The sequence below is a fragment of the Pleurodeles waltl genome, chromosome 3_1 (assembly GCF_031143425.1).
Source record: "Pleurodeles waltl isolate 20211129_DDA chromosome 3_1, aPleWal1.hap1.20221129, whole genome shotgun sequence".
Classification (NCBI taxonomy): domain Eukaryota; kingdom Metazoa; phylum Chordata; class Amphibia; order Caudata; family Salamandridae; genus Pleurodeles; species Pleurodeles waltl.
Genome location: NC_090440.1, coordinates 318,953,722 through 318,978,097, shown reverse-complemented (window position 1 = coordinate 318,978,097; position 24,376 = coordinate 318,953,722). Strand labels below are relative to the sequence as shown.

The window sequence follows — 24,376 nt, the reverse complement described above, 5'->3', positions numbered from 1 at the left end:
ACAAAAAATCAAGCAGCTACATCACTGAAGCTGAACATAGGAAAACATTCATACGAAGAAAAAGATAGTGCTTCAGAACAGATGAAACAACCAGAGCGTATTGATACAGTAGTTGGTCCGTGCTCCCTGGGATGGACAAACAAGAAAAGGAGGGCCAAAGAAGCAGGGCCGACCACTAGCAATGAAGGATTTTTAAAAGACACTAAAACAAACAAATGGGAAGCAGGGGGGTAGCTTTAAGCCACAGATGTATACTAAAGTAATCTTGAGGTTTTACGCTTACGCTCAACCTAAAAAGCATGTTTTTCCCATTCTCTGGCCTCTGCTATCGCTTTAGATGTGTAAAAGTCTTTTGATAAATTTGCCTGGCCCTATTTGGAGGCTGCTCTCCAATTCATGGCAATGACTAAGGTCTTTTATGCCCACCTCAAAGCAAGACTAAGAATCAGCTGAAACCTGTCTGAGCCTATTGATTTTGGGTACGGTATTCGTCAGGGTTGCCCACCTGGTATTATGATTTTTTTATTTTTATTATTATTATTATTATTACCGCCCCCTGACCTTTTTTACAAATCTCACAGGTCGTGATTGTGCTTTTTCTGGCTTTGACATTCAGGGTGTTGGTCTGCCTCGTTGTATCCGGCTGGCAGCCATCATTCCCCCTTACCTTTTGGACATTTTCAGATGCCATGTTTGGAGGTCAGTGGTCTAGTCGTTTTACTCTCCTTAATTTCAAACATATGTAAGGGCTGCAATTCTGCACGTCTTGCAGTGGACGTGCGCAGCGGGTGTGTATAAGGCAAACCCATCTGCGCCGGGGCCAGGACCCCTGCTCATCTTAATAGGCACAGGATATCCTATAGTGGCGATCGCCTCCAGTCACTTAGACCAGAACCCTTAGATCAAATTCTATGGATATTGCACAGTCTAATGCACTGACGGACCAATGCGCCTTTTATAGCCTTACAAAGTACCTTTCTTCTGGCCAGTTGTCGCTCACTTGTCACCCATAATCTGGATATCAATCTTCTCCTGTGCGACCGGAAACCCACAGCTCTTTTTCTCATGGAGACCTAGCTCCATAAGGGATCGGCACTACATGTAGCCTTGGCTTTGCCCAAAGACTACTTGATAAACAGGTTGGACAGAGCTAATGCAAAAGTGTGTTGGGGGGGAATTGCTATTATTTTCAGAGACTCAGTTAAGGTCACCTCACTTCCCCTTCAGCTGCCCGACTGTGAGAGTATGGCTTTTTCTATTTTAATAAATCCACAGTGTAGTTTTTCAGGGGCCTTAGTATATCGTCCTCCTGGCCCAGCACAACAGTTTTTACAATTATTTCCGGAACATGTTGCTGAACTTACCTGCAACAAGCCAAATTTCACTATTCTTGGTCATTTTAATATTCCTGCAGAGAATCACAACAGTGCTGCGGCTAAAAGATTTTTGTCTGATATGGCCGCCTTGGACCTAATACAATTGGTCAGAGGCCCAACACATAATAAAGGTCACACTATCAACCTCATTTTTAGTAATGCCGCTGGTCTAACCGCCTTGCCCCCTACTCCTTTGGCCTGGTCAGACCATTTCCTAATTACTCTTAACCTGCCTACTTCAGTAGCAAGCAAAACCTCCCAAATTGTAATCAGCCCTTTAGGGGCTGGCATACGCTCAACGCTAAAGAATGGATAAGCACTTTAGAGAGCTTGAAACCTGCCTTAAGGGGGACCACGACTTGTTCCCTAGAGCTATTTAACGATTTGATTACCAAAACTCTAGATTTTGTCCTCCCTTATACATTAAGGTCAAGAGGACATCTAAAAAAAGGAGCTCCTTGGTTCTCCCCCCACCTACGTCTATTAAAGAGGGTCTGTAGACGTTTGGAAAGAAGATGGAGAAAAACGTATGAGACCTCGCTGAAAGTTGAATACAGAAAGGCCATTAGATTGTTTCATGCAGAAATTAAATCAGCACAAGGCATTTATTATGCTACTAAAATAGAACAGAGCTCTAATTTTCCTAAAGAGATTTTTCAGCTGTTAAGAGAAATTGCTCACTCGCACTCCTATATAGATTCAGTGGAAGCATCTCATAAACACAGCAACAATTTGGAATATTTTTTTCAGCCATCAATCTTAGACATTTATTTGGCCTTCCCGAGTGGCACTCACAGTTCCCATACTCTTAAGGAGGAAGGTATAATCTGCACAGCAGTGCTCTCACAGTTTCCGCCTCTCTCCTCAGAACTAATTGCAACATTACTGGATTCCTTAAAATATAGCTCTCCCCAAGACCCAGCACCTCCCACTATTTTAGCACTGGGTTCATCCGATATAGTTCCTATTCTGACTGATATGTTGAATCTGTTGTTGTCCAGGAGTATTATTCCCCACCAGTGGAAACATGCTATAGTGAAACCCTTGCTCAAGAAACCCAACCTAGATGCGTCCGTGCTTAATAATTACAGGCCCATTTCCTTGCTGCCAGCTCTCTCCAAGATATTGGAAAAACATGTAAACACGCATCTCTCCAATTTTCTTGTGGACAACAATATTCTGCGTCCTTCCCAGACTGGCTTCAGACCTCCACACAGCACGGAATCAGTGCTGATTGGAGTTACTGAGGAGGTCAAGAAGCGTCTTGATCAGGGGCTGGTGTCAGTGATTATTCTTTTTGATCTCCGTGCCGCTTTTGACACTGTGGATCACAGCATTCTACTTCAAAGAATGAGGGAGACTGGAGTGACAGGCAAGGCTCTGAGCTGGTTCTCCTCTTTTTTTTTTAGAAGCAAGATCATTTCAGGTACAAGGCCGTTCTTTCCTCTCCAGCTGCTTTAATAGTAGCTGGGGAGTGCCCCAAGGCTCCTCACTTAGCCCTACTTTATTTAACATCTATATGTCACCATTGGCAAAGATAGTGGGGCCATATGGTCTTTCACTAGTGTCTTATGCACATGATACCCAGCTGGTAGTCTCCTTCTCAACTGAGCAGAATTAATCAGAGACAGCTCTTGCCCCTTGCCTAAGGGCAGTGTCCGAATGGATGTCTGAATGTAAACTCAAGTTAAATGGGGATAAGACAGAGGTCATGATCCTAGGCTATCTTTCTTGGCCAAATTCTGTCTCTCCTATGTTTCACTCCTTAGGTGAACTGCCCCCTCCTAAGGAATACATCAAGAGCTTAGGAGTATTGCTTGACCCATGGCTAACCATGGACCACCACACTAAGAAAATTATACACTAAGACTCCTCAGAAAGGTGTTTAAAATACTTCCACCTATTGCTAAGAGGCTCATCATCCAAGCCCTCATCATTTCTCGCCTGGATTATGGTAATGCCTTGTACCTTGGTGCGCCAAAATATGTTGAAAGGAAACTACAGGTGGTGCAAAACACTGCCGCTCGCCTTCTTTTTAATATTCCTAGACACAAATCGACTAAATCAGCTCTCGCTACTCTGCATTGGCTCCCAGTTGAGCAACGGATAAAATTTAAAACACTGTGTTGCATTCACAGAGCCTTCCATAACAAAGGTCACTCGCTTTTGCGAACTCTTGCCTCCTTCCACAATCCTGCTAGACATCTTAGATCCTCTTCGGCCCCTCTGGCCGTTATCCCTTTAATAAAAGAAATCTAAATGGGGCGGAAGCTTCATGGCCTATCTTGGTGCTAAGTTGTGGAACTCTCTGCCCATAGGCTTACGACTAACCAGCCACGAATTGTCCTTCCGTTGTCTGCTTAAAACTTGGTTACATTGATCTGTGCCCCCAGTGTGTGTTCTGAAGACTTACGTACAGCACTGGGAGGCCTTTAAGTAGCCACGCGCTCTTTAAATCCTCATAACATAACAGAAATAGCTGTGAGATCAGTCAAAGGCTTTCTGTTCAAAATTGGCATGCTAAAAACAGGTGGATGATATCCTAGTCTTTTCTGAGGAGGCCCACACTGCAATCACAGCATTCTTAGATCTTATCCATCCGTTCGCTAATGTCTCTGGATATGCACTGAACAAAACAAAAAGGAGTAACTCTCCCCTCCTGATCCTTTTGTGCCTCCTGAAATGCATTGATGGTACTAGTCTACTCTGGCAATTAAAATATATGTATTACCTAGATATGTGGTGTACAAATGACTTTTAAGAACGGTGAAATATAACGAATGAAAAACCATTATTAAAGACCACCTGGATTCTTGGTCCCCAAACAAATATCTTGGTGGAGTAAATTTGAAACACTAAAAGATTATGGTTATCTTCATTATTAACTTTAGAGGCAGCATGTAGGCAATCAGACTACTGAGCAACTTCTTCAAATTGATTAACAAACTTACAACTCCGTTTTTGTGTACTTCCGAAAGGATAGTGCTAAAAAAAACCTCAGACTTGATGCTATCAAGGAGACTGCAATTTCCCTAATTGGTTTAATTAACAAACCGCGTTCCCTTCCTGTTAGTGTACTTACTGATTAACTGATGTCACTGATAATCAGCCATACTGGCTGTTCATTGCACAAGCAGTAGCACATCCTAATCACATTAGCACTCTTCTAACAATGTATTTGATTATTACTCCACAAGAGATATTTTAGATATAATCAGGACAATCTTGGAATTAGACAAAATGTTGAATAACAGACTAATCAAGGCAAAACTATTAGCACTAAATCTGCATAGACGCAACATCTGCATCAGTTTATTCTTGGGTTGGTAAGGGGTTATCCGGAATTTGAACCTATACTTTCTCGTCGGCTTATTTAATTTTGCCAAACCCCAAAAAATTATACAACCTCCCCAAATCTTTACTTTTTAAAATTATTTTAGAGCTTTCTCAAGCTTAAAATCAAAATATCTAAACTTGGCCCACTGAAAGACACAGGCATTCTGCACCTTAGTAAAAAATTAAAAACCTCAATATTTTACAATAAATATATAAAATTGTAAATACCTGAAAAATAATATCTTCAAACCCACTAAAGAAGAAATGGGTACCAGACTTTGAACTCAAGGGCATACTCCATTCTTCAGAAGTCACCTGGGCTAAGTCTGTAATGAAGCCATAGAATACAGTCTCATTCCCTCAGCTCAAGCAAAACTCTTTTTGATGCGTATTGCTCTGACGGTTTAGTTGAAGCTCAAGCTTATTAAATCAAGCCTCTGCTGGAACTGTAAAACTTGTAAGCAGATGTTCTTCAGTTGTAGTTTCATTAAACCATAACAGGGAGGAAATCTCCGCCTGCTTTACCAGCATCTTTAAAGCCCACTTAGTATTGGATTTCCTGGGTATTATTTTGGGACCACGTGCAGCTTCCTCACCCTTATCTCTTAACACAGATAACCAACATTTACTCAATTTCCTGCTTCAGATTGTGACCAAACGCCTGTCTGAATGGGAATACGCTCACATTCTTTCCTTCCACACATGGTGGACATGGGTTACTTTTATATGTAGCACCCATGCTGCCCACATGAACCAAATGGGTAGCCTTTAGGTACTCACCTAACATGTGGAACCTTGTAGAGGCTTATATACACACACCTCTGACACTAAGTAGGTCATAAAAGACTCTGGATTATCATGTCCTTTATTTTCCCTTGACACCCACCCTTTCCTCCCCCTCCTTGCTCTCTACCCTAGCTCTTTCTTTATCTTCTACAAAATACTTCTCTGAAATTATAGAGCTCTATTCCATAAAATAATCCCTACAGCATGGTTGCATCCTGCCAGATAATCACAGCTCATCCTACCGGTAGCTCTGCACTCAATTCCAACTGTTTTTCATACCAATGTGATATTGGTTAATTCCATGTATAATCATCTCTTCATATAGTAGTTTTGGGAAGGTGTGCAAACATCAAGTGATCCTTTCTACCCTACATCCGATCTTAAAGTTTAGTTATTTATCCACAGTAAATTGTTTTATTGGGGATTTGTGTATTTCAGCCGATCTGATCATGCTGCGCTTTCTCCTACTTACTGTGTAAATTGTATCTCTTGCGTTCTTATTGCTATAACTCAGTAAAAGCGTTTTGAAATTTAAATCATAAGCAAGATATGTAACATATTTGCTTAAAACAATATCGGAAATGCCAACTTAAGATGGCTGCTAAGTCTCAAGATGTTACCAGGAGAATGACAGACCACAAAGGTGCGTACAGAGATTACATAAACCCGGACACTGATAGTTAAATAAAAACTGGCAGTGTGGCATTTGAAAAAGACCATGATTTTGCAGTGGGGGTTACCTTGCAGTTGTGTGAGGAAGCAAGCAAGCTCCAAGGCTCATAGGTACTAGCATGGCTTACATCCGAGAATGAAAATGAAGACGATGCGCCAAACCCACCAGCTCATGGATGCAGTGCTGCACTACAGTAAACATTGGTTTCTCGTGGATAAGTGGAAGTGTGAAATGGCGACTGGGTGTGACTGTAGGTTGGCAGATGAAGCAATATGATGTTTTCAAACAATAACATGAGGAAGATAAGTGTGAAGAAACATTGAGAAGATGGGATAATGCATTAAAGGATTGCACAATGGTCAAAAATAAAGGAGGAAATAATTCAGTCCAAAATCAATGAGACTAGTGCATAACTAAAATAATGGTGGTTGTGAACCTATGAGTCGACATTCATGTTGTTAGTCAAAAGGGTTGAAATTACTTGGCAAATGAGTGATTAGCTGAGAGCCAAGCTCCAAAAAAAAGAGTGCGTTAATGCTGGACATATTCCTCTTTGCTTTATAATATTTTGTGGTTTAATGTCAGAATATTTTTATTATGTTACCTGCTGAGTGTTAGGTAATGTTAGACTCATGCCTCCACCGCTGGAGATAGTTATTAAATGTTACTGTATCAACAGGTGAGTATACTGCTGCAGTATGTATGCAGCTACACTAGCCTGGTTCCCATTAAAGCAAATACTAATACACTGTGGGGCATGTCTGAAATCTTAATTACTTCTCTGATGCTATTTGTTTAGTTGTAAGTATGTTTCCATTGTCTGTTGAAATTCATAATGTTTGCATGTTCTTTTATTTAGTTGAAGAATTTGTTTATGGGTGTTTTAAAGTGCAATTTGTTTTTCAGGTTCTGACTCTGGATCAGACTTTGAGCCAGATAATACTGGCTTTGGGAGCCCTTCGTCTGGGAGCGAAAGGGGTAAAGAGGATGATGATCGTGATGCAGTAAAGCCCAGCAATAAGGAGCTGTTTGGTGATGACAGCGAAGAGGAGGTTGAATCTCATCATAGTGGAAGTGACAACCGATCTGAAAAATCAGACATTCATTCTCAAGCTTCTCCTCTTACTGATCATGAACAGTCGGATGCAGAACAGCACAGTGGTTCAGAAGGTCATAATGAGGATGATGAAGAGCGCAGGTCAGATATCAGTAGCCATCATTCTGATGCAGAAGAATCAGGGAAAGATGTCCATTCTGATGACGAAAAGTGGGAAAGAGAAGACAAAAGTGAGCATTCGGATGACGAGAAAATGCAGAGCTCGGATGAGGAGGAAAACCCACAGCATTCAGATGATGAGGAGAGGCTGCAGCATTCTGACGACGAAAAGATTCATAGCTCTGCTGATGAGAAGGGACGCAATTCTGATGATGAGGAAAGACTACGACATTCTGATGATGATAAGGTCCACAGCTCTGGTGATGAGAGACGTCAGCATTCTGATGATGAGGAGAAAATGCAGCATTCCGACGATGATGAACAACCGCAACATTCTGATGATGAGGAAAAACCACAGCATTCAGACGATGAAGATAAATTGGAGCACTCGGATGAGGAGGAAAAGATGCAGCATTCAGATGATGATGAAGAAAAACAGCAGCGTTCAGAAGATGAGGATAGAATCCAGAGCTCAGGTGATGAGAAGCTGCAGCATTCCGATGACGAAGGAAAGCAACATGGTTCAGATGATGAAGATGGGCTGCAGCATTCTGATGATGAGGAGAAACCACAACACTCCGATGATGAGGACAAACTGCATCATTCTGATGATGAAAAACTGCACTCTGATGAGGAGAAACTGCAGCATTCTGATGATGAAAAGCTACAGCACTCGGACGATGAAAAACTGCATCAGTCTGATGATGAAGAGAAGATGGATAGCTCTGGTGATGAAAAGCAGCAAGATTCTGATGGCGAAAGGAAGCACCATCAATCTGATGATGAGGAAAAACTTAATTCTGATGATGAAAAGTTGCTGCAGTCAGATGATGATGAGGAAAAGCACTCTGATGATGAACAACCGCATCACTCAGATGATGAGGAGAAAACGCATCATTCAGATGATGACAAAAAACACCATTCTGATGATGAAGAAAATCTGCTGTCGGATGATGAAAAGGTGCAGCATTCTGATGGCAAAAAACAGCACCACTCTGATGATGAGGAGAGGCTTCAGTCCTCTGACAATGAGGAGAAAAAGAAAGATTCTGATGATGAACGCAGACAGTCAGATGATGAGCAAAAGTCAGGTGAGAGCAGATTTAGTCACATAATTGTTATTTGATCATTGGCGAGTCTCTCATAACGTCTTATAAGAAATTTTCAAAACAATGTACGTAGCAAATTAATCACTTGTCATACTTTACTTGACCTTAGTTTCTTAAGTGATACTGATTTTTTTTTTCCCTTTCGTTCTTGACATTCTGCTGTGAACTAACAGTGTTTTTCCTTTTGGGGAAAAAAACAATAACTTCAGATGCTGTTAATACTTAAAAGGAAGATGAGTCAACAATTGTCAGGAGTCTTTAGTACCATCTTTGGTACTTGTTTCTTAGAGCTGGTTCTTCCCACTTTCTGTTCAAATAACGACCAATTAATCATTGTAGCTTTATGGTGGTTTACACTGCCTTTGTTATTAGGGTATATCTGATCTTAGAAGTATAGGCCTGTCTACGAACCATGTTTGACTATTACAATGTTAAGGACATGCTGAACATATACTTAGCACTGCTTTTGTTGTGCCAAGAATGTGTTCTGCACATTCTTGCCCATAACTTTAAGAAATCCATTAGTATTGTTCTTGAGGACTTCTCCCTTTATCCTTCCCCCTGACTGGGAGCAGAGTCACTTCTGCTGCTGTTTATTGATTCCTTTGCTTAGTAACACAACTGAAATTGAACTCAGAAGCTGGCAAAGCCATTGGGCTGCAGAGGCTGACAGAAACACACATTTGAGATATAGCTGTCCTTCTTGGTGCCGTTGTGAAATTTTCATGGTTCCTTTACAACGCTTTTTCTACCCAATTAATTCCTACTCGATATAGTAAGGGAAAGATCCTCTCCCGGGAGGAATTGCCACCACAGACTGTGAGGTACTGTTTTCTTTTGGGTGGTTCCCCTCCCACTTCAACCCACACTCTTTCTGGCACAGGTCATGGTTTCCCTCAATGGAGCAAACCCCACTCACTGCTTAACCCCCCTGTAGCGCTCATTCAAAGAGGTCCATCAGGATTGCAGTCTGCACCTTATTTCAGCCCCTCTCAGTATAGATTAGAATTTACCGCACTAGTCTGCCTTTTGAAGTATGTCTGAAAAGTCCACTAAACACCAAGTATTAACTCCGTTTTTTTTTTTTTTTTTTTTTTTTTCAATAAAATTAAATAGATTGTGGCGTCTGCTTCTCATGATGCAGAACTGTGTCTCACCAGATCTCCTATTGCTTGAACCATTTTAGTGGGCAATTTAGGCTTATGCTGTTTGCTTACTAAGTTTCTCTTTAAGCAGTCAATGACAAAGAAAGCGAAATGCTGTGTTAACCTGCCTAACCACCAGGGCTGTATTTAAATCTAATGTGAATTTGAGTTACATTGAAAATGATTACTGGTATATGAATCACAATGTGGTCACTACTCGTATTTAAAATTTCCCTTTTAGACTTATCCAGGAGCAAGACAGATTGGATTAGTCGAAAACAAATCTGACTTTTGGGATTGTTTCCTGAATCTGAAGAGTGATATTGGGGCATATGGGTGGGCAATTTGTTCAAAAGGGCTTTCCTCATTTGATGAGCTAACAGTTTCCTTATTTGAGGAACAAAGTTGAGTTCGCAAAAGAGACGTGTGTGTTTACATTCCGATTACTGACATGAAAGTTCTATGTTCAAAACTAAATTTGACTGCTCCCATGCAGTGTCCCTCTTTTTGTATGGCTGCAGTGTAGAAGCACGTAAGCCTGGAGCTAAACGTGCGCAGGCATAAATCAAATGCACCTACGCACAATCAACCAACAGTACTTCTGAAAAGAGGATGAGTAGAAAGGCAGCAGGTACATCTAGACAAAGCACTTATCTCGGGAGACTTTACACTGGAGGAGATGGGCCTTACACCATGACAGAACAACCACAAAGAGCAGCTAAACAAAACTAGAGCAAAGTGACAGTGTTATTTGAATTTCACGGAATACCTGTAGTCTTAATTTAGGACAGACAGTTTGGTATCTTTTGAAGGGAGTACTGCAGGAAGGTTAACACAGACACATGAAGTGGAATTGGGGGTGTGGAGGTTCACACTATTAAAAAGTACCATGAGAGAAGAGGAAACACATCTTCACCAAGGGTGAACATAAACAGAAATCAGGTGAACACAATCATAGGGAGTGCAGTAATACCCATAATGCTCTACTCGCTATTTTAATATTTTTCAACACAGACCTACCCAGATATCCACAAGTAATACCTCAAAAACTAATCTACATGGGACCATCCACTGGGTTTACAACAGCCTGTGGTCAATAGCAAGAAGTACAAGAAGTACACAGACACTTGTACAAGAATACATGGTAAATAATGTCAGGGACACAGATAAGGGGGCTGGGATGGCACTGTTACAAGAAAGGGGAAGGCTATGACACAGTAAACTGGGACATACCCACATGGATTGATAGAAGTTCACAGGACTGCATCTCTTCACTTATTAGCCTCTCCTTTTTCACCGATTGCCCCAGGACACTAAAGACAACCTACAGCACAAAGATGCTATGAAAATGGCAAAATTGCACTACTCAAAACTACGTATCAAAAATTGTACCGTGACACATGATGTTTCCATGCTAATGAAGCAACGTTTGCAGTGGTTTGCTTTAGAGTTGTCAGCTTTGGTAAAGATACTCAACAACAGTGGTAAAGATGGAGTCAAAAAGAGACGTTTGAATGTGTTCAATGAAGGAAAAAAGTCGCAGGCAAACGCTTTTTTTTATATTGTGACAAGCCTATAAAAAGGTTTCATTAAAATGTATAACAACAATGCCAACCATTGCAGGCAATATTCCTTTAGAAGAAAGGGCATCAGAACACCTGTTTCCAAATCTTTTTTGACAAATACCAAAAATGGGGATGATAGATATAAGGGTTTACAGGATCAATGTATGTAGCAGTGTTTAAAATTCAAATTAATTTCAGGAAAAATAGGTCAGTGATTTAAGTGCCAACCTCCGAGATTTGTGTTAAATTCTGCCATGTTCAACTTTCAGCCTTCCTAGTTTGTTTGATAACATTAGTATTGCGTTGGATAATAGTAAATATTGTGAAATAGCAAGCCTGCACTAGGAAACCGTATGTGAAAACAGCACAAGGTTTTCTGTCATTACTTTTTCTAGACCTTAAGTCTGTGACCCTAATTTTGTACCTGACTGTGACTTGGTATTCCCCGCTTTCCTTGCGCTCCATATAACTTTTTTCTGCCTACGGTGTTTAGGTAATTTAAGTATCTATATGGGATCTGTGTAGTATTTCCAGAAGGCTAGGATGAGGAAAAATGTCTTTGGTGCCCCCCCCCTTCCCGCCATAAACAAAATAGCTTGGGGTGGTTATAAAATTAACCCTCCATGGCCTGGTAGAGCAGCCGTGGAGGAATTTAATAAGTTTAATCTTCATCTTGCCCATGGATGCTAGTTTGGAAGTGTATTTCATGTTCCCCTCAATGGCGTTACCTAAGTGGTGGTTAGGAGTGCAATTTACAGGCGCCATCCTGCCTTATGCAAGAATGGGAGGGCAAATTATCCCCACCACATTGCCCAAATGCAGGCAGTATTTGTTTATACTCTTCCTTCCTGCAATTATTAGTTTCATCTACCTCCCACGATGTAGTAGGTATACATTCATTAGTTCAGGAAAAGTTAATGATATTTCCTTAATGTTATTTATATGATTACTAGTCATGATATGTGTATGAGAATTACTGAATGTATTTATATTATGAGGATGATCTTATTTAGGGACTATTTTGTTTTGGTGTAATTTTACTTGTGAGGTGTATGAATGAGAGTTGATACTGGAAGTAAAACATGATAGTGAGACTAGAATCAGACTAGACTAGAATTTAACTTATTAATGCCTTGCTGCTGCTCCCCAGCGTTAGTATTTTAGGGAATATAGGAAGCACACAGAGCACTCCCCGTCTTCTCTTTTTTACCTCCATTTCCTTCACCTAGTTGTTTCCTTGTAAATGCTAATGTTAACCATTTTCCATCTCCCTGGTAACAAATCAGAATTGGTTCTTAACTGCTGCATCAGCCTGATCTGATGTCACAAAAGAAGGTTCTTCCAAACCAGCAGCAGCAGCTTGGAAGGGACATTTGAATGAGCTGAAAAAGCAGTTGATTATGGGCAGTAAGTTGGTAATTTGTTTGTTTGCCTCTCAAGCATTTACTTTCTTACAGGGAAGTGAAGTCCAATCTAGGGTTTATACAGTTAATAATCCCCATTAACCTATGTCAAGAACAGCAAAAAGTATAATCTCTTTCAGGCACTGCTGCGTTTGTTATGGTTCATTTGACAGTAACTGTAATATTAACAATTGTTTCACCTCTAAACGATGATAAATGTACAGTGTTTCACACTGAAAGACGAAAGGATAAAATATGAAACGTTTTTTGTGTGGTTTAATACATTCAGTGAGACCATTTTGTCTGGTAGCTCCTTCAGCTGAGTTTTGGGTCTTGGTGCTTTTGTGACTTTTGTGTTTCACTTAAAGCACTGAAATCTAATCAAAGGTAGAGCAGGGTTGGTCAGTGTGCCCAGCGGAATTAATCAGCCATGGTCTGACCGTGGCAGGCTAGGGCATATACTTTCAGTATTCAGTCCACATGACACGCATTTCATAGAAAGTATAAACAAAAAATGTCGAAGTTTAGCTGTAAAAAGTTGCCATACAAACAAGTAGTTAGTGTCCTACACACACGGTATTTCATTAGTGTTTACTACCACAACTTCAATCTGTAAAGGATAAAGTAACTAACATAAGGCCTTCCATCCTTCCACCTTCTACACTGCACTTGTTTTTTAATAAAAATATATTCTTTAACTTAAAATGTGTCTTTTGATCCCGCTACCATTTTATAACAGTAAACCACGCCCCATCCTATAGTTTATAGAATTACAATTACAGAATGCGAGGAATTAAAAACATGCCAAACTGATAAGTCAGTCAATTGTGTCCTTCTAACCATCCGTTTATTAGGCTGCTGCTCTTTTTTAACCGTTTGTTGGTACTTGAAAGGTCCCCTGCAAGACTCTGGAGTGTTTGCATCATGCTCTGCATTCTTCTGCATTCCTCCTCTGGTTATAATTGCGTTTTTTGAGCCTCTGGGTACACAGCAATTTTTGAACACATACAGCTTTCTTGGAAATGGTTTGAGACCCAGAGATAAACTGGAGGGGCTGAGACTCCATCCATTATGGATCTCCTTAGCCTGGATGATGCAGAAGATTGAGTTTGAAGGGATCCTGGCAACAGCAGTGTTATTTGCACTTCTCCTGCAGACCATTTGTGAGGTTCTGTGAATTCAACCATACTTTAAGAGGCAGAGGGTAGGAGACGCAAGTTCCTTACAAAGTGTAGGGACACCTATTGTCCTTTCCTACCCAATTCTTCCCCAGGGAACTGTTACTCCCAACAGGTTGTGAAGTAACAGAGTGAAGAAACCTCTCACTATTCATGCCTTATTGGGTCTTTCAGACTGTGACCACCCAGCCCAATCCCTCCTTCCTGCTGACAGTAGATGTTACAGACATTGGCTTGACCGTTCTCACAGGAGTACGCAAAAAATGCAGGGACAGCCTTTAGAATGATTGCCTTCACAACTTATTAGATTGAGTATTATTTATTCAGATGCAGTCTGGTACAAACACTCCTTTTTCTGCCTCTCAGCCCTCTCCATGTCTTCTCCCTACCATTCTAGTGATTATACAATACAAATAAATTAACTTAGGGCAGACAGGAGCGTACTATAATTACTCAACAATAGATGCCCCGTTCCTTTTACAAAGAAATACAACAACAATAATGAAATAAAAGAAAGCAAACAAAAGTAAATATAAGCAAAAGAACATTACTATATATCATTTTTTATTAATGTACATAGCAATAAAACGTGTACACATTTGCAATGATAGTCTTCTAACCATTTTGTGAATGCACATTCATTTTCTCCTTCAACAGAAACCCTGTTGCAATAACACATCTTCACCCTTTCTTATTTCTTTATTAGAGCAATTTACTCCTTCAGACTTACTAACATAACATCAAAACTCTGTTTTATATATACCTCACTGCCACTTTCACCACAAACTTTTTAACCAAGTTCCAAAACACCAGTCTTTACTGACCATGTTTTTCTGCAGATTCATTCAACTAATCATAGCGGCGGTCAGAGAGGAAATTCTTACAGACACAAGGCTCAGTACATTTCGTGATCCTACTTGTATGCCAAACTCTATCATCCAATTATTATGCAGCATTTCTCAAAAATCTGACCACTCTCATTGGATTTAAAAAAAACGTTCTTCCTTAGTGATCTTGCTAGACTTCTTAACCTATACCCACTGTTTGATATCAAGTTGCACCTCTTGTGTATTCATTTTCTTGTCATGGTAGGCTTTTCAAATGTTCTCTGATTTTACTAATCTTGTCTTTTCTTCAGTGGACCACAGATATCCCCTACCATTAAATAACCAACCATACTGGACACCACTTAGATTTAGGAAATGTTCCTCTCGTACGTTCAGATGGTGTCACCTTTGGTACCTCAGAGCAAGTAGTTCTGAATGACCACAAAGCTTTTTTTCCAATTTGTGATTCTCTATCTAGCTACTCCTGGCCAATTGTGTGAATGCCCCAGTACCTCTATTAAAACTCTGCACAGTGCCCTTCTCTCTAGGATTATAAGAGGAAGTTGTTGTTTGTTCCTTGTCTACGTTATTGAAATTTTCCTTGGAGTTTAGAGACAACAATTGCACACCATTGCCACTTAGCAAAACTTTTGCTACAGATTTGTCAGGTTCTACTTTTTCAACAATACATATATCTAGCCACCTAGAAAATAAATAAATTAATCATGGCTACAGCATACTTATAACAGTTTCTTACAAACCCCATGGTATTCAAACCCATTGATCTTCTGGCCCTTTCTCTGCATTCATTTTCTGTCTAAATATGTTCATTGTTTTTCTCCACTTACACAATTCCTGCACTCTCTCACCATATGTTTCATAATTAATCAATTGAAGGCAACCAGTACAAATGTTTTTATACTTTGTTTGGTCCTAACTTTTCTTAAATGACCTTTGTCATAGTTACATTATTGTCTCTCTTAAGACTTCCAATTCTCATGTGCAAATCTTCTTCAGTGCATAATTCAGGTCTTACTTCCCAGAAAGGTAACACACCGGAAGTAATATTACTGCTCTTTGGTCACCCATTCATCACATAGGTCTACACTTCATTCATTTAATCATTTTCAGTTTCATATTTCTTGTCACCTTTTAAAATAGCCAGCATACAATTGTCACAAATAAAACTATTTGACATCCCCCCCCATTCATTAGTATTACACTTAGTCAATTGTGGAGCCATTCTTGAAACAACATTAGCAATTCCATTTTGAATGTCAGTAGCATACACTACCTTCAAGGGAATTGAAAATCTCACAGTTCTAGTTGATGCATTCTTTATAACATAAATTGTAAGTAATTTCATCAAAGGTTTATGATCACACAGTACAAAATTGAAGGCTTACCCTAATAAAATCTCTGAAATATTGAATTGCTCATACACCACCCACTGCCTTATGTTTGATTAGAGAGTATTTCATCTTCATAGATGATTATGCATGTGAGACAAATGTGACAATATACTGTTTTTCTTTCCTATGACAACACTGCACCAATTCTTCTATTGCTCATGTCTGTGGTAAATATACAGCTGGTTGTAGGTATGAACTCTGTAAAAATGGTCCATTAACAGTGTCACTTGTAATTGTTCTAAAATCTTGCTGACATTTTTCATCCCGTACAAACTTAATCTTGTTCTTAAGTAACTGTTTGATGTCTTACAGTCTGTTCAGAAAAACCCTTGGCATGTATAGCATAAACTTCTGCAGCACTTAAAAATTATCTGATCTTATCTTTGTTGAAAGTGCAGGAGCTAATTTGATGACCCAGATAATGTCCCTTTCCTAGGTTCAGATTTACATTTCAAAACTTCTACAGTGAGTTCTTTCTTTCTAAAATGCTCAAAATTTGAATCACTTTGTCATTCTCCTGCCCATAAGCAGCCAGTGGTTTCTAGAACCATATTTATATTTTGCAATTTAAATTTGGGGATGTCCAGTTACTGCAGAAATTTGCAGATTTTCAGTTGTCAAAAAACTTTAACTACTGTCCTGTGCCTGATGTCTTATGTTCCACTGCGTTAAGAAGATTATACCTTTTCATCTTTAAATGGTTCGTTTTTTTCTTAGGATGGTTTTCCTTGGGTATCACTGTGTGTTTTCCGTCCTTCTCTGTATGTGTAGCCTTGAGTATGTTTGTGTATTCCCAGTATTAGCTTATTATTATAATGTAAGGTATGTTGTAATGATTGCTTATGATTAAAGTTTATCATTTTTGGAATTTGGATCTGAACTGTTGTGGAGTGTGTTTTTGTGGCTTGCTTGTGATGCTAAATCCTTAGAATTAAACATTTTTTCCTGGAGCACAGCTTGCTTTGTTAAATTAAGCTTCTGTTTTTGAGAGTCCAACTCCAGTAAACCTTTTCGACACTCATTATATGGAAGCCTTTTTTTTAATTGATGGTAGCTCCATGATTAGCTTATATTTTGTATACATGGGATCACTGGACTGCATCTTATTACTTTTGCGTGGTGCGCAGGGTGGGTCCTCTGCACCGCACATAGCTATACATGGATTCTCTCTGATCTGCTTTTCCACTGCAGCTGTTCAGGAGTTTCACAGATTTGGGTTCTTGTAGTATCAGCAAAATTAATATGTACAACAATCGTGTGAAAGAAAGTTGTGTAATGGATAACACACAAGTAAATACATATTGCAGTATTCTAATTTGACTTCTGAAGTTATGTACCTTTTTTATAATAGTGTCTGCTGGAGGCAGCGACAGCGAGGATGAAATTGGTCGACACAAGCCTAAGAAAGTAATTGCATCAGACTCTGATATGGATAGCGATACTGAAGTACACAAAGGTATTCAATATTGATACAAGGCAATTTATTATTTTATAAATTGTATTGTTTATGTAGCTTCAGGACATTTGCTGGGCTAACATAGTGAATGAACTGACCATTTTATTTACCCTACTGCATCTAGTAAAGGGCAAAAAGCACTCTGCGTCTGACTACGACAGACTTCATTGCCATGTTACTTCATGTTTTCTTAAAGAACCCTGTTATTTCAGCACAGCTCCACTTATCTGGTCATTTGTGAGCACCATTGGACCAGTGGGTTTGGTACCTATACAGCACAACCTCCTTGGGGGACCAACAGAGGTCTGTTCATTTTCTCAGGGTAGGGAAGTCTTACAGACTATGTATAACACTTTTAAATGTCTGTATGTTTGCTACTTTATTTGCCCCTTCTCCCCAAAGTATTATCCTATTTGAACATTTGTTTTAAATGCAATAAGGTCTCAAACAGTGCAACTGTCCCAAGGAACTATAAGACTAATGTGTTTATTGCAGAACTAATTTCACTACCCGGCAGGTGTTTGTGGGATATATACTTCTATGTGTATGTTTTTCCTCAGATAAAGATGCAGCAGATCTATTTGGAGATGCAGATGACATTTCATCAGGCAGCGATGGGGAGGCAAAACCTGTTACTCCAGGCCAGCCTATGGTATGTTGAAGGGAGCACTTTGGGCAAATGCTTTGCATTTACTCCTCCAAATATCTATATTACCAAATTATATTGAAGGTTGTGGAACTACAGTTGTATGCACAGAGGGCATAGCCTTATAAGAAATGCCTAGCTATATATAAAATGGTGCCCACTTCATATGATTTATTGTTCTAATACAAACTAGACAAGTTCTGGCTTTGTCTCCATCTCATATACCCTGATATCAGTTTGATTTCTGATCTGCTGCCAGTAGCAACCCTTAACAAACTAAACAAGAAGACTGATTATTTAATTTTAAATCTGGGTCTGTAAATCTATTAGTGTTCCTATCTCGCTGTATGTTCCTGTTCTGTTCTACTCACTGATGAGTTACTTGCCATAACCGTGATGTGACATTACTGGAACCAACAGCGTAGGAGCTCCTCATGTGTGCTACATGTTAATAAATTCTTTGAGTCCACATTTCCAGTCTAAATCATTCTTGACTTTACTTGCTTAATTTTTTTCCACTGCTAGATTCCCTGCTGCTAATTGTAATTCCGGATTTATTTTGGCATTTTATGATGGTTATTGATTCAGTTTGGTTTAGGTCTTAGTGTTGAAGTCCATTAGACATTACAGATATTGTACCCCAAGAAATATATTGCAAATAATCTCTTATAAGTATGGTTTCCAAAATAATTTGATGCGCTCTTTTGGTATGGGGACAGATTTGAAACTAAAGAAATGGTAATTTCATTGCTAGATATTCAGTTTAAGTATAGCTGAACTTTAAACGGGGCAGTTTCTAATTTGTGAAAGTTTTTCTGGGTAATGTGAGCCTTTGCAGTTCTGTCAAACTAGTCTGAGTAGTCTCATTGACTTAAACTAGATTTATTAACCTGTTAAAATGTGCAGTTTCTTGATGTAGATGTATTTTTACTCCTTATGTTTAAGTTTTTTAAAGGTTTTGAGTGGTACTAATTATGTTAAAGATTTTGTTTAACCTTAATCAAACTTAACCTGAAATCAGATGCTTTCATTTTTTAAAGTGTGGTATTGCAGGCATATTTCTAGGAAGATCCTAACGTTGAGGTGATGTTATGAACTTTACTTTCAGTGTTTTGGGATAACAAATGGATTGGTATTACAGTTGACCAATTCCATGATCTGTTCAATGCCACATTTATTTTGATCATATCTAACTTTTTCTCCATTAGTTGAGCGTATGGGTCCGGCTTGATTTTGCTGCTGTGAAAACACATCGGAACCTACAGGTCACGGTGCCCATGTTCAGTTTTGTTTAAGGCACAAGTGACATTGGAGTACAGCCCTCGCGTATTTGCTAATGAAACCTCCTCTTCATTGTTCCATTTAGTTTAAATATTGCTCAGTTGCATGATCTGCTGTGATTTAAATGTGTGTTTGGATAGCGTCACACAAATATTCTCTGCCTGAAGCTCCATATGTAAAGATTTGGCAGTGCCAGGAAGCATGCTCATATATAAAAGGTAAATAGAGGTAGATTCAATTTTATGGTCAAATATGAACAATAATTTGGTCATCTTTTGCACAGATAACACACATTCATAGTCTCTGATTTCATGATCATCAAGCTCATCTATATTTTATGGTACTCATGTGGCAGTTGGCTAAGTGTCGAGTCTTCCTTTTGCTGATAGTTTGCCATTTCTTTTTGGAGAATAATTTTGCATATGGTCTTATGGTGGTAGTCATTGTTATCCGCTTCTGCAGGAAATACATCAGAAACTATATTCAGTGGAAAGTTGGCTCGTGCATTTTTAGCTATGAGTCCAGCAGCACATGCATTAGTATGTTCTAATGTGACAGTCTTTTTAGAGGTACCCCGACTAGATTTTCTTTCCCCCATAAATTTATGAATATAGACATACGTCTGCAAAACAACAGAAAATAGGTACCTCCCACCAATCCCTGTGGGCAACACAGATTTGTGGGAGGACTGTACACCTGCATTGGCTGGTTTGCAAAAGCCTACCATCATATCTTTCATCATCAAATGAAACTTTTGTATGCTGTGCTTAATTTATGTAATTCATGAGGAAATCACTTCCTATAAGTGTGCTTCAGTTCCTCTGCTTGCCATAATTGAGAGTATATACTCAGCTATATCAGTGACTGGAAATTTGCATTTTACAACTAGAAGAATTCTGCAAGTAGAGAGTCAAAATATAATGGGCCTGATTCTCAAACCTGTTAAGGGTTGTAAGTTTGGCACATATAAGAGTTGGTTTCACACTCGTTTAAGGATTTGCAATGCTTGATGATTTTCCATGAGCAAATTTACTAACAGGCTGGAAGCAGGTGAGAGGGGGGTGTTTTTCAGGGATGGACGCCACGCCCTGTCAGTTTGTGAATCATTCACATATATGCACATTTAAGGGTATTAAATAACTCCTCCCCCCCAACCCTAGAACTCTTCATTAATTTTCTTCTGACAAGGGCAGTAGTTAAACCTATTCCAGGGTAGGAATGGATCCTGCCACCTTGTAAAAACAAGGAGGGTAGCTGGGATAGGAGTTTCTCCATGTTGAAGATATTTTCCCACTGAAGAAAAAGAAAAAGTTTCAATACATCATTTGCACTTACTTAGCAGGTTTCTCCTGAGCAAATATACATTTGTATATTTATATTAAATTTGTATATTCTCTTCTCTGTCTTTAATGGCCTCTCCAACCTATTTTTGTCACAATTTCTCTTAAAAATGTGCAGTCTCAACTGATGTTGTTGCTGTGCTGTTTCAGAATCCATATAAATGTCTGAATCAGTGCTCTTTGTTTTCCCAAAATAATCCATCTGATTTCCAGGAATGAATTGTCTGAAAGGGAAGCCCTCTCTACTTAAATAGAAGCCTGCTAATTGCAGGTTTTCCTAAAATGTGGGGATTGCTGGAAAATGGTTATTCAGCAGCACCAAGATAATCTTGACTCCATCCTGTTGTTGGATACCCAGTAGTCTGACTTTGGACCCCATCGGTAACCTGAGCATATTGGATGGGATATTGGAGCCCAAAGCAGAATTCTGTTATTTATTTTTTCAGGTACACATACTGCCCATAAGAACTCAACCTTTGTATCCCAAATTTAGATAGATATTAATAATTCTATTAAATTCACTTTTATTACAAAAAATGACAACATTATAAACCTATGTTGTCGAAAGAATCTCCAGGAATGTCTCTTCATCCTTTATTGGATTTAGTGTCCCACATTTTTCAGATTGTTTTCCCTAAAATTTATACTAAGTTAATTGATTTGTAATCACACTTAGTTAAACTACAGTGAAATAAATATTGGGAAACACACTATTTCCCTCAATTTCCTTCATAGTTACAACTATGGTTAAAATGATTTAGTCCTCTCAAATAGTTGATGTCATCATTTGTTGCTATTTCATCAATCTAGACTGAAACGTTCAGGCCAAATAGATATATTTCACAAGGATTACCACAGTGAATGTAGTAGAAGAACTTGTATTAACTGCTTCAGTGAATCTCCTTATGTACAATTCTCTGTATAAAAGGAGACGCCTCCTTTTTGCTTGATTATAAAATGGAATAAAACAACAAATACATAATTTCAGGGAAGTATTAAGAAAGGACTGCTCCTAAATTAAAATGTTTGTAGTTTAAAACAGACATACAGGGAGCTCATTCATGGGGTGTGTATAGAATCCGAATGTAGTTCTTGAAATGGCATCAGCTTGAAATATTTATTGGTGCTCTCAAAGTATCTGCATCCTGTTCTATGTAAAATTATCCACCTCATCCCAAGCCCAGTATGTTATATTTAAGTTTTGGCCTCCTAAATTGTGAATATGAGAAACAGCTGTGGAACCCCCAATGAACATCACCGGTCCCTAACATAGCTAAATCGACTAAAGGTTCCACCGTTTTCAGTCTAATGTTGTTTTTTCTAGCTTTCTTCTTAAATGACTTTATAGGATCTTTGATCCCCATTATTAGATCTTTTGACTAGAATCAGTTTCCTATTCAGGTAATTCTCTGACAATTTTGTGCTCAAAATCGTCACGTTGCAGAAGTTGGTTAGTTTTGAACCCCCACTGCCTTTTTCTTTCATTTAATTTTTCACCAGAGTTTGGGAAGTCGTAATCAAACTTGTTTGTTTGGCACAAAGCCACATTGTTCTGTGCCCAGATGTTGTTAAGGGAGCCGGGGTTGCCCTCTAGTATTAGTTAAGGCGGGTTACTTTGGGAATCCCTTTTAAAGTAAAAAAATCTATGCATGCCGATTCCTGTGCATAGTCTACTTCCTGAGTCAGCACAAGATTGCTCGAGGATACATGGCAATAATTTTACTAAGTGGTGATCATTTAGAACCCCATTTTGGGCTAGTGTGTAATATTTTGAGTGGTTTGCCTGATTTTCACCTGGTCGGTGGACTCGGTGCTTTGTGCATAGAAAGCAGATTGGCTTTCCTAAAAAGCACAGTATTTGCTTGGTTTGGCTTATTAGTGCTTTCTTGATCCTGATCCTGTTACAGCAGAGAGCACATATACCTAAAACGTGTCAAGCCTATTACATTTGCCAATGTTTGCTATAAATTGCAACCATGATATCTGATTTTGGAGAATAAATATACCAACCCGATTTCAGGCTCTTGCTTATGTAAATCAGCTAGAACTCTAATTGGGGCTTGGCTATTTTAAACATTTCACCTTAGTCCTCACCAACAAAGACGAAAGGATTATTTTTTCCCAGGTGTTTTTTTCCAGGAGGCTAAATGATGAATAAGGAATAGGTAAATGAACGCTCTTCCCAATTTACAGAAAACATAGAGGGACCTAAGTCTTTTTACCTTCAACTCACCAAATTCCTGATTGGCCACCTGTTGTGTACTGTTTAAGTGCATGATGTATATTCTCCCAGATGCTGTTGTGTAATTCTGATTTTGTGTCAGTATCTTTTTGGTACCTAGACACTGCACGTGACATGGCAGAATAATCCTGTAGCCATAGCATTCTCCTGCATCGCACACAGATCTGGAACAACCTCCCTCAACCCACCAGAGCCTCTACACTTCTCGAATTTTGCAAGAAACTGAGGACCTTTTGGTTTGACTAACTCATTGGGGCAGACAAACCAGCACCTTCAGTCTTAAGCCTACATGCCTGTTCCAGTGTCTGAATACCCACACTGGTGATTAGTCGCACTAGATAAATCCATATAACATAGCATAAGCTAACAGTGACAGCTGGTTTTGCATTCATGGAGTTTTGGCTGTAGCTGTTGTTAAGGCTATGATCTCTGATGCACTTCTGTCTAGCCCTATATTCAGCTGGTGATAGCTTAAGGTAACAAATGAATGCATCCTTCATAATAATTGGGGAAACTGTGCAGTATTATTTATTGACCAAGATTATCTGGCTTGACCCATATCAGTGTATCCAGAAATTGAGGATCACAAATGCACATAAGGAACCTCATCTAACCACTCTACAATATCAGACTACCTGTGAGAGAGATTTGCCTGCTTAGAGCAGACATTGCTCCAGAGAGGGATTGGATCATTGTCATTTTCAAGCCCTGGTAGTACTACAAAGCCTTGCAACTGGGACCAGGAATCAAAGTCTGTTAAGGTCCTCTAAGTTGTAGTCCTATTTGTAAATCACACAGGCATATCAGAGAAGTTCACTGCCAATGTTCATGGCATGGGTCCTAAAAGGAAAGTGAAAAGCATCTCCAAAAATATTTATTAATGGAGAGAACGGAGTGTGGCTATGGAGGAAACCCTGCATGCAAACTTTAGAGTCAAAATAAAAATCCTCCTCCATTGGAGAGGACAGGTTAAACCCCTCTTCAGCAGTGATTGTGGTTCTAACTTACAAAGCTATCTTCTCAGCTTCTAGTTCCTGACAGACCTTTCAAAGATTTCTCATTCTCCCAGGTGATTTGACTCCGCTGTAAGCATTAAAGTAGGCACAGCTCTAGTTTGTGAGTAGATATTTTAAGAGTTTGATAGTCCACTCCTGGTGATTGCCAGTTACCCTTCCACCCTGTTCAGCGGCTCCAGGGTGAAGAAGGTCATATTAATAGTGATCTTGCTTGGTCCAAGTGTTTCTTAAATAGTGGAGGTCACCACATTAGGTTGATAACTACTCTAGGTCTTCTGATCAGCTTGAAACACTGGGTCTTGCATGGGTCTCTTCCTCACCTTTTGAGCCCTATTATATCTGGCTACATGTGTTCATATAGAAAACTGC

The 24,376-nt window shown here is 39.2% G+C and overlaps 1 protein-coding gene across 1 annotated transcript in view; it reads left to right on the top strand.

Annotated features, from left to right (window-relative positions):
• Positions 1-24,376, top strand: part of LEO1 (LEO1 homolog, Paf1/RNA polymerase II complex component) — a 127,582-nt gene that overhangs the window by 19,386 nt on the left and 83,820 nt on the right. The window contains exons 2-4 of the mRNA XM_069222467.1: positions 7,078-8,478; positions 17,378-17,482; positions 18,043-18,134. Of these exons, the coding sequence (XP_069078568.1) occupies positions 7,078-8,478; positions 17,378-17,482; positions 18,043-18,134 (1,598 nt within the window). The remainder of the gene's footprint in view (positions 1-7,077; positions 8,479-17,377; positions 17,483-18,042; positions 18,135-24,376) is intronic.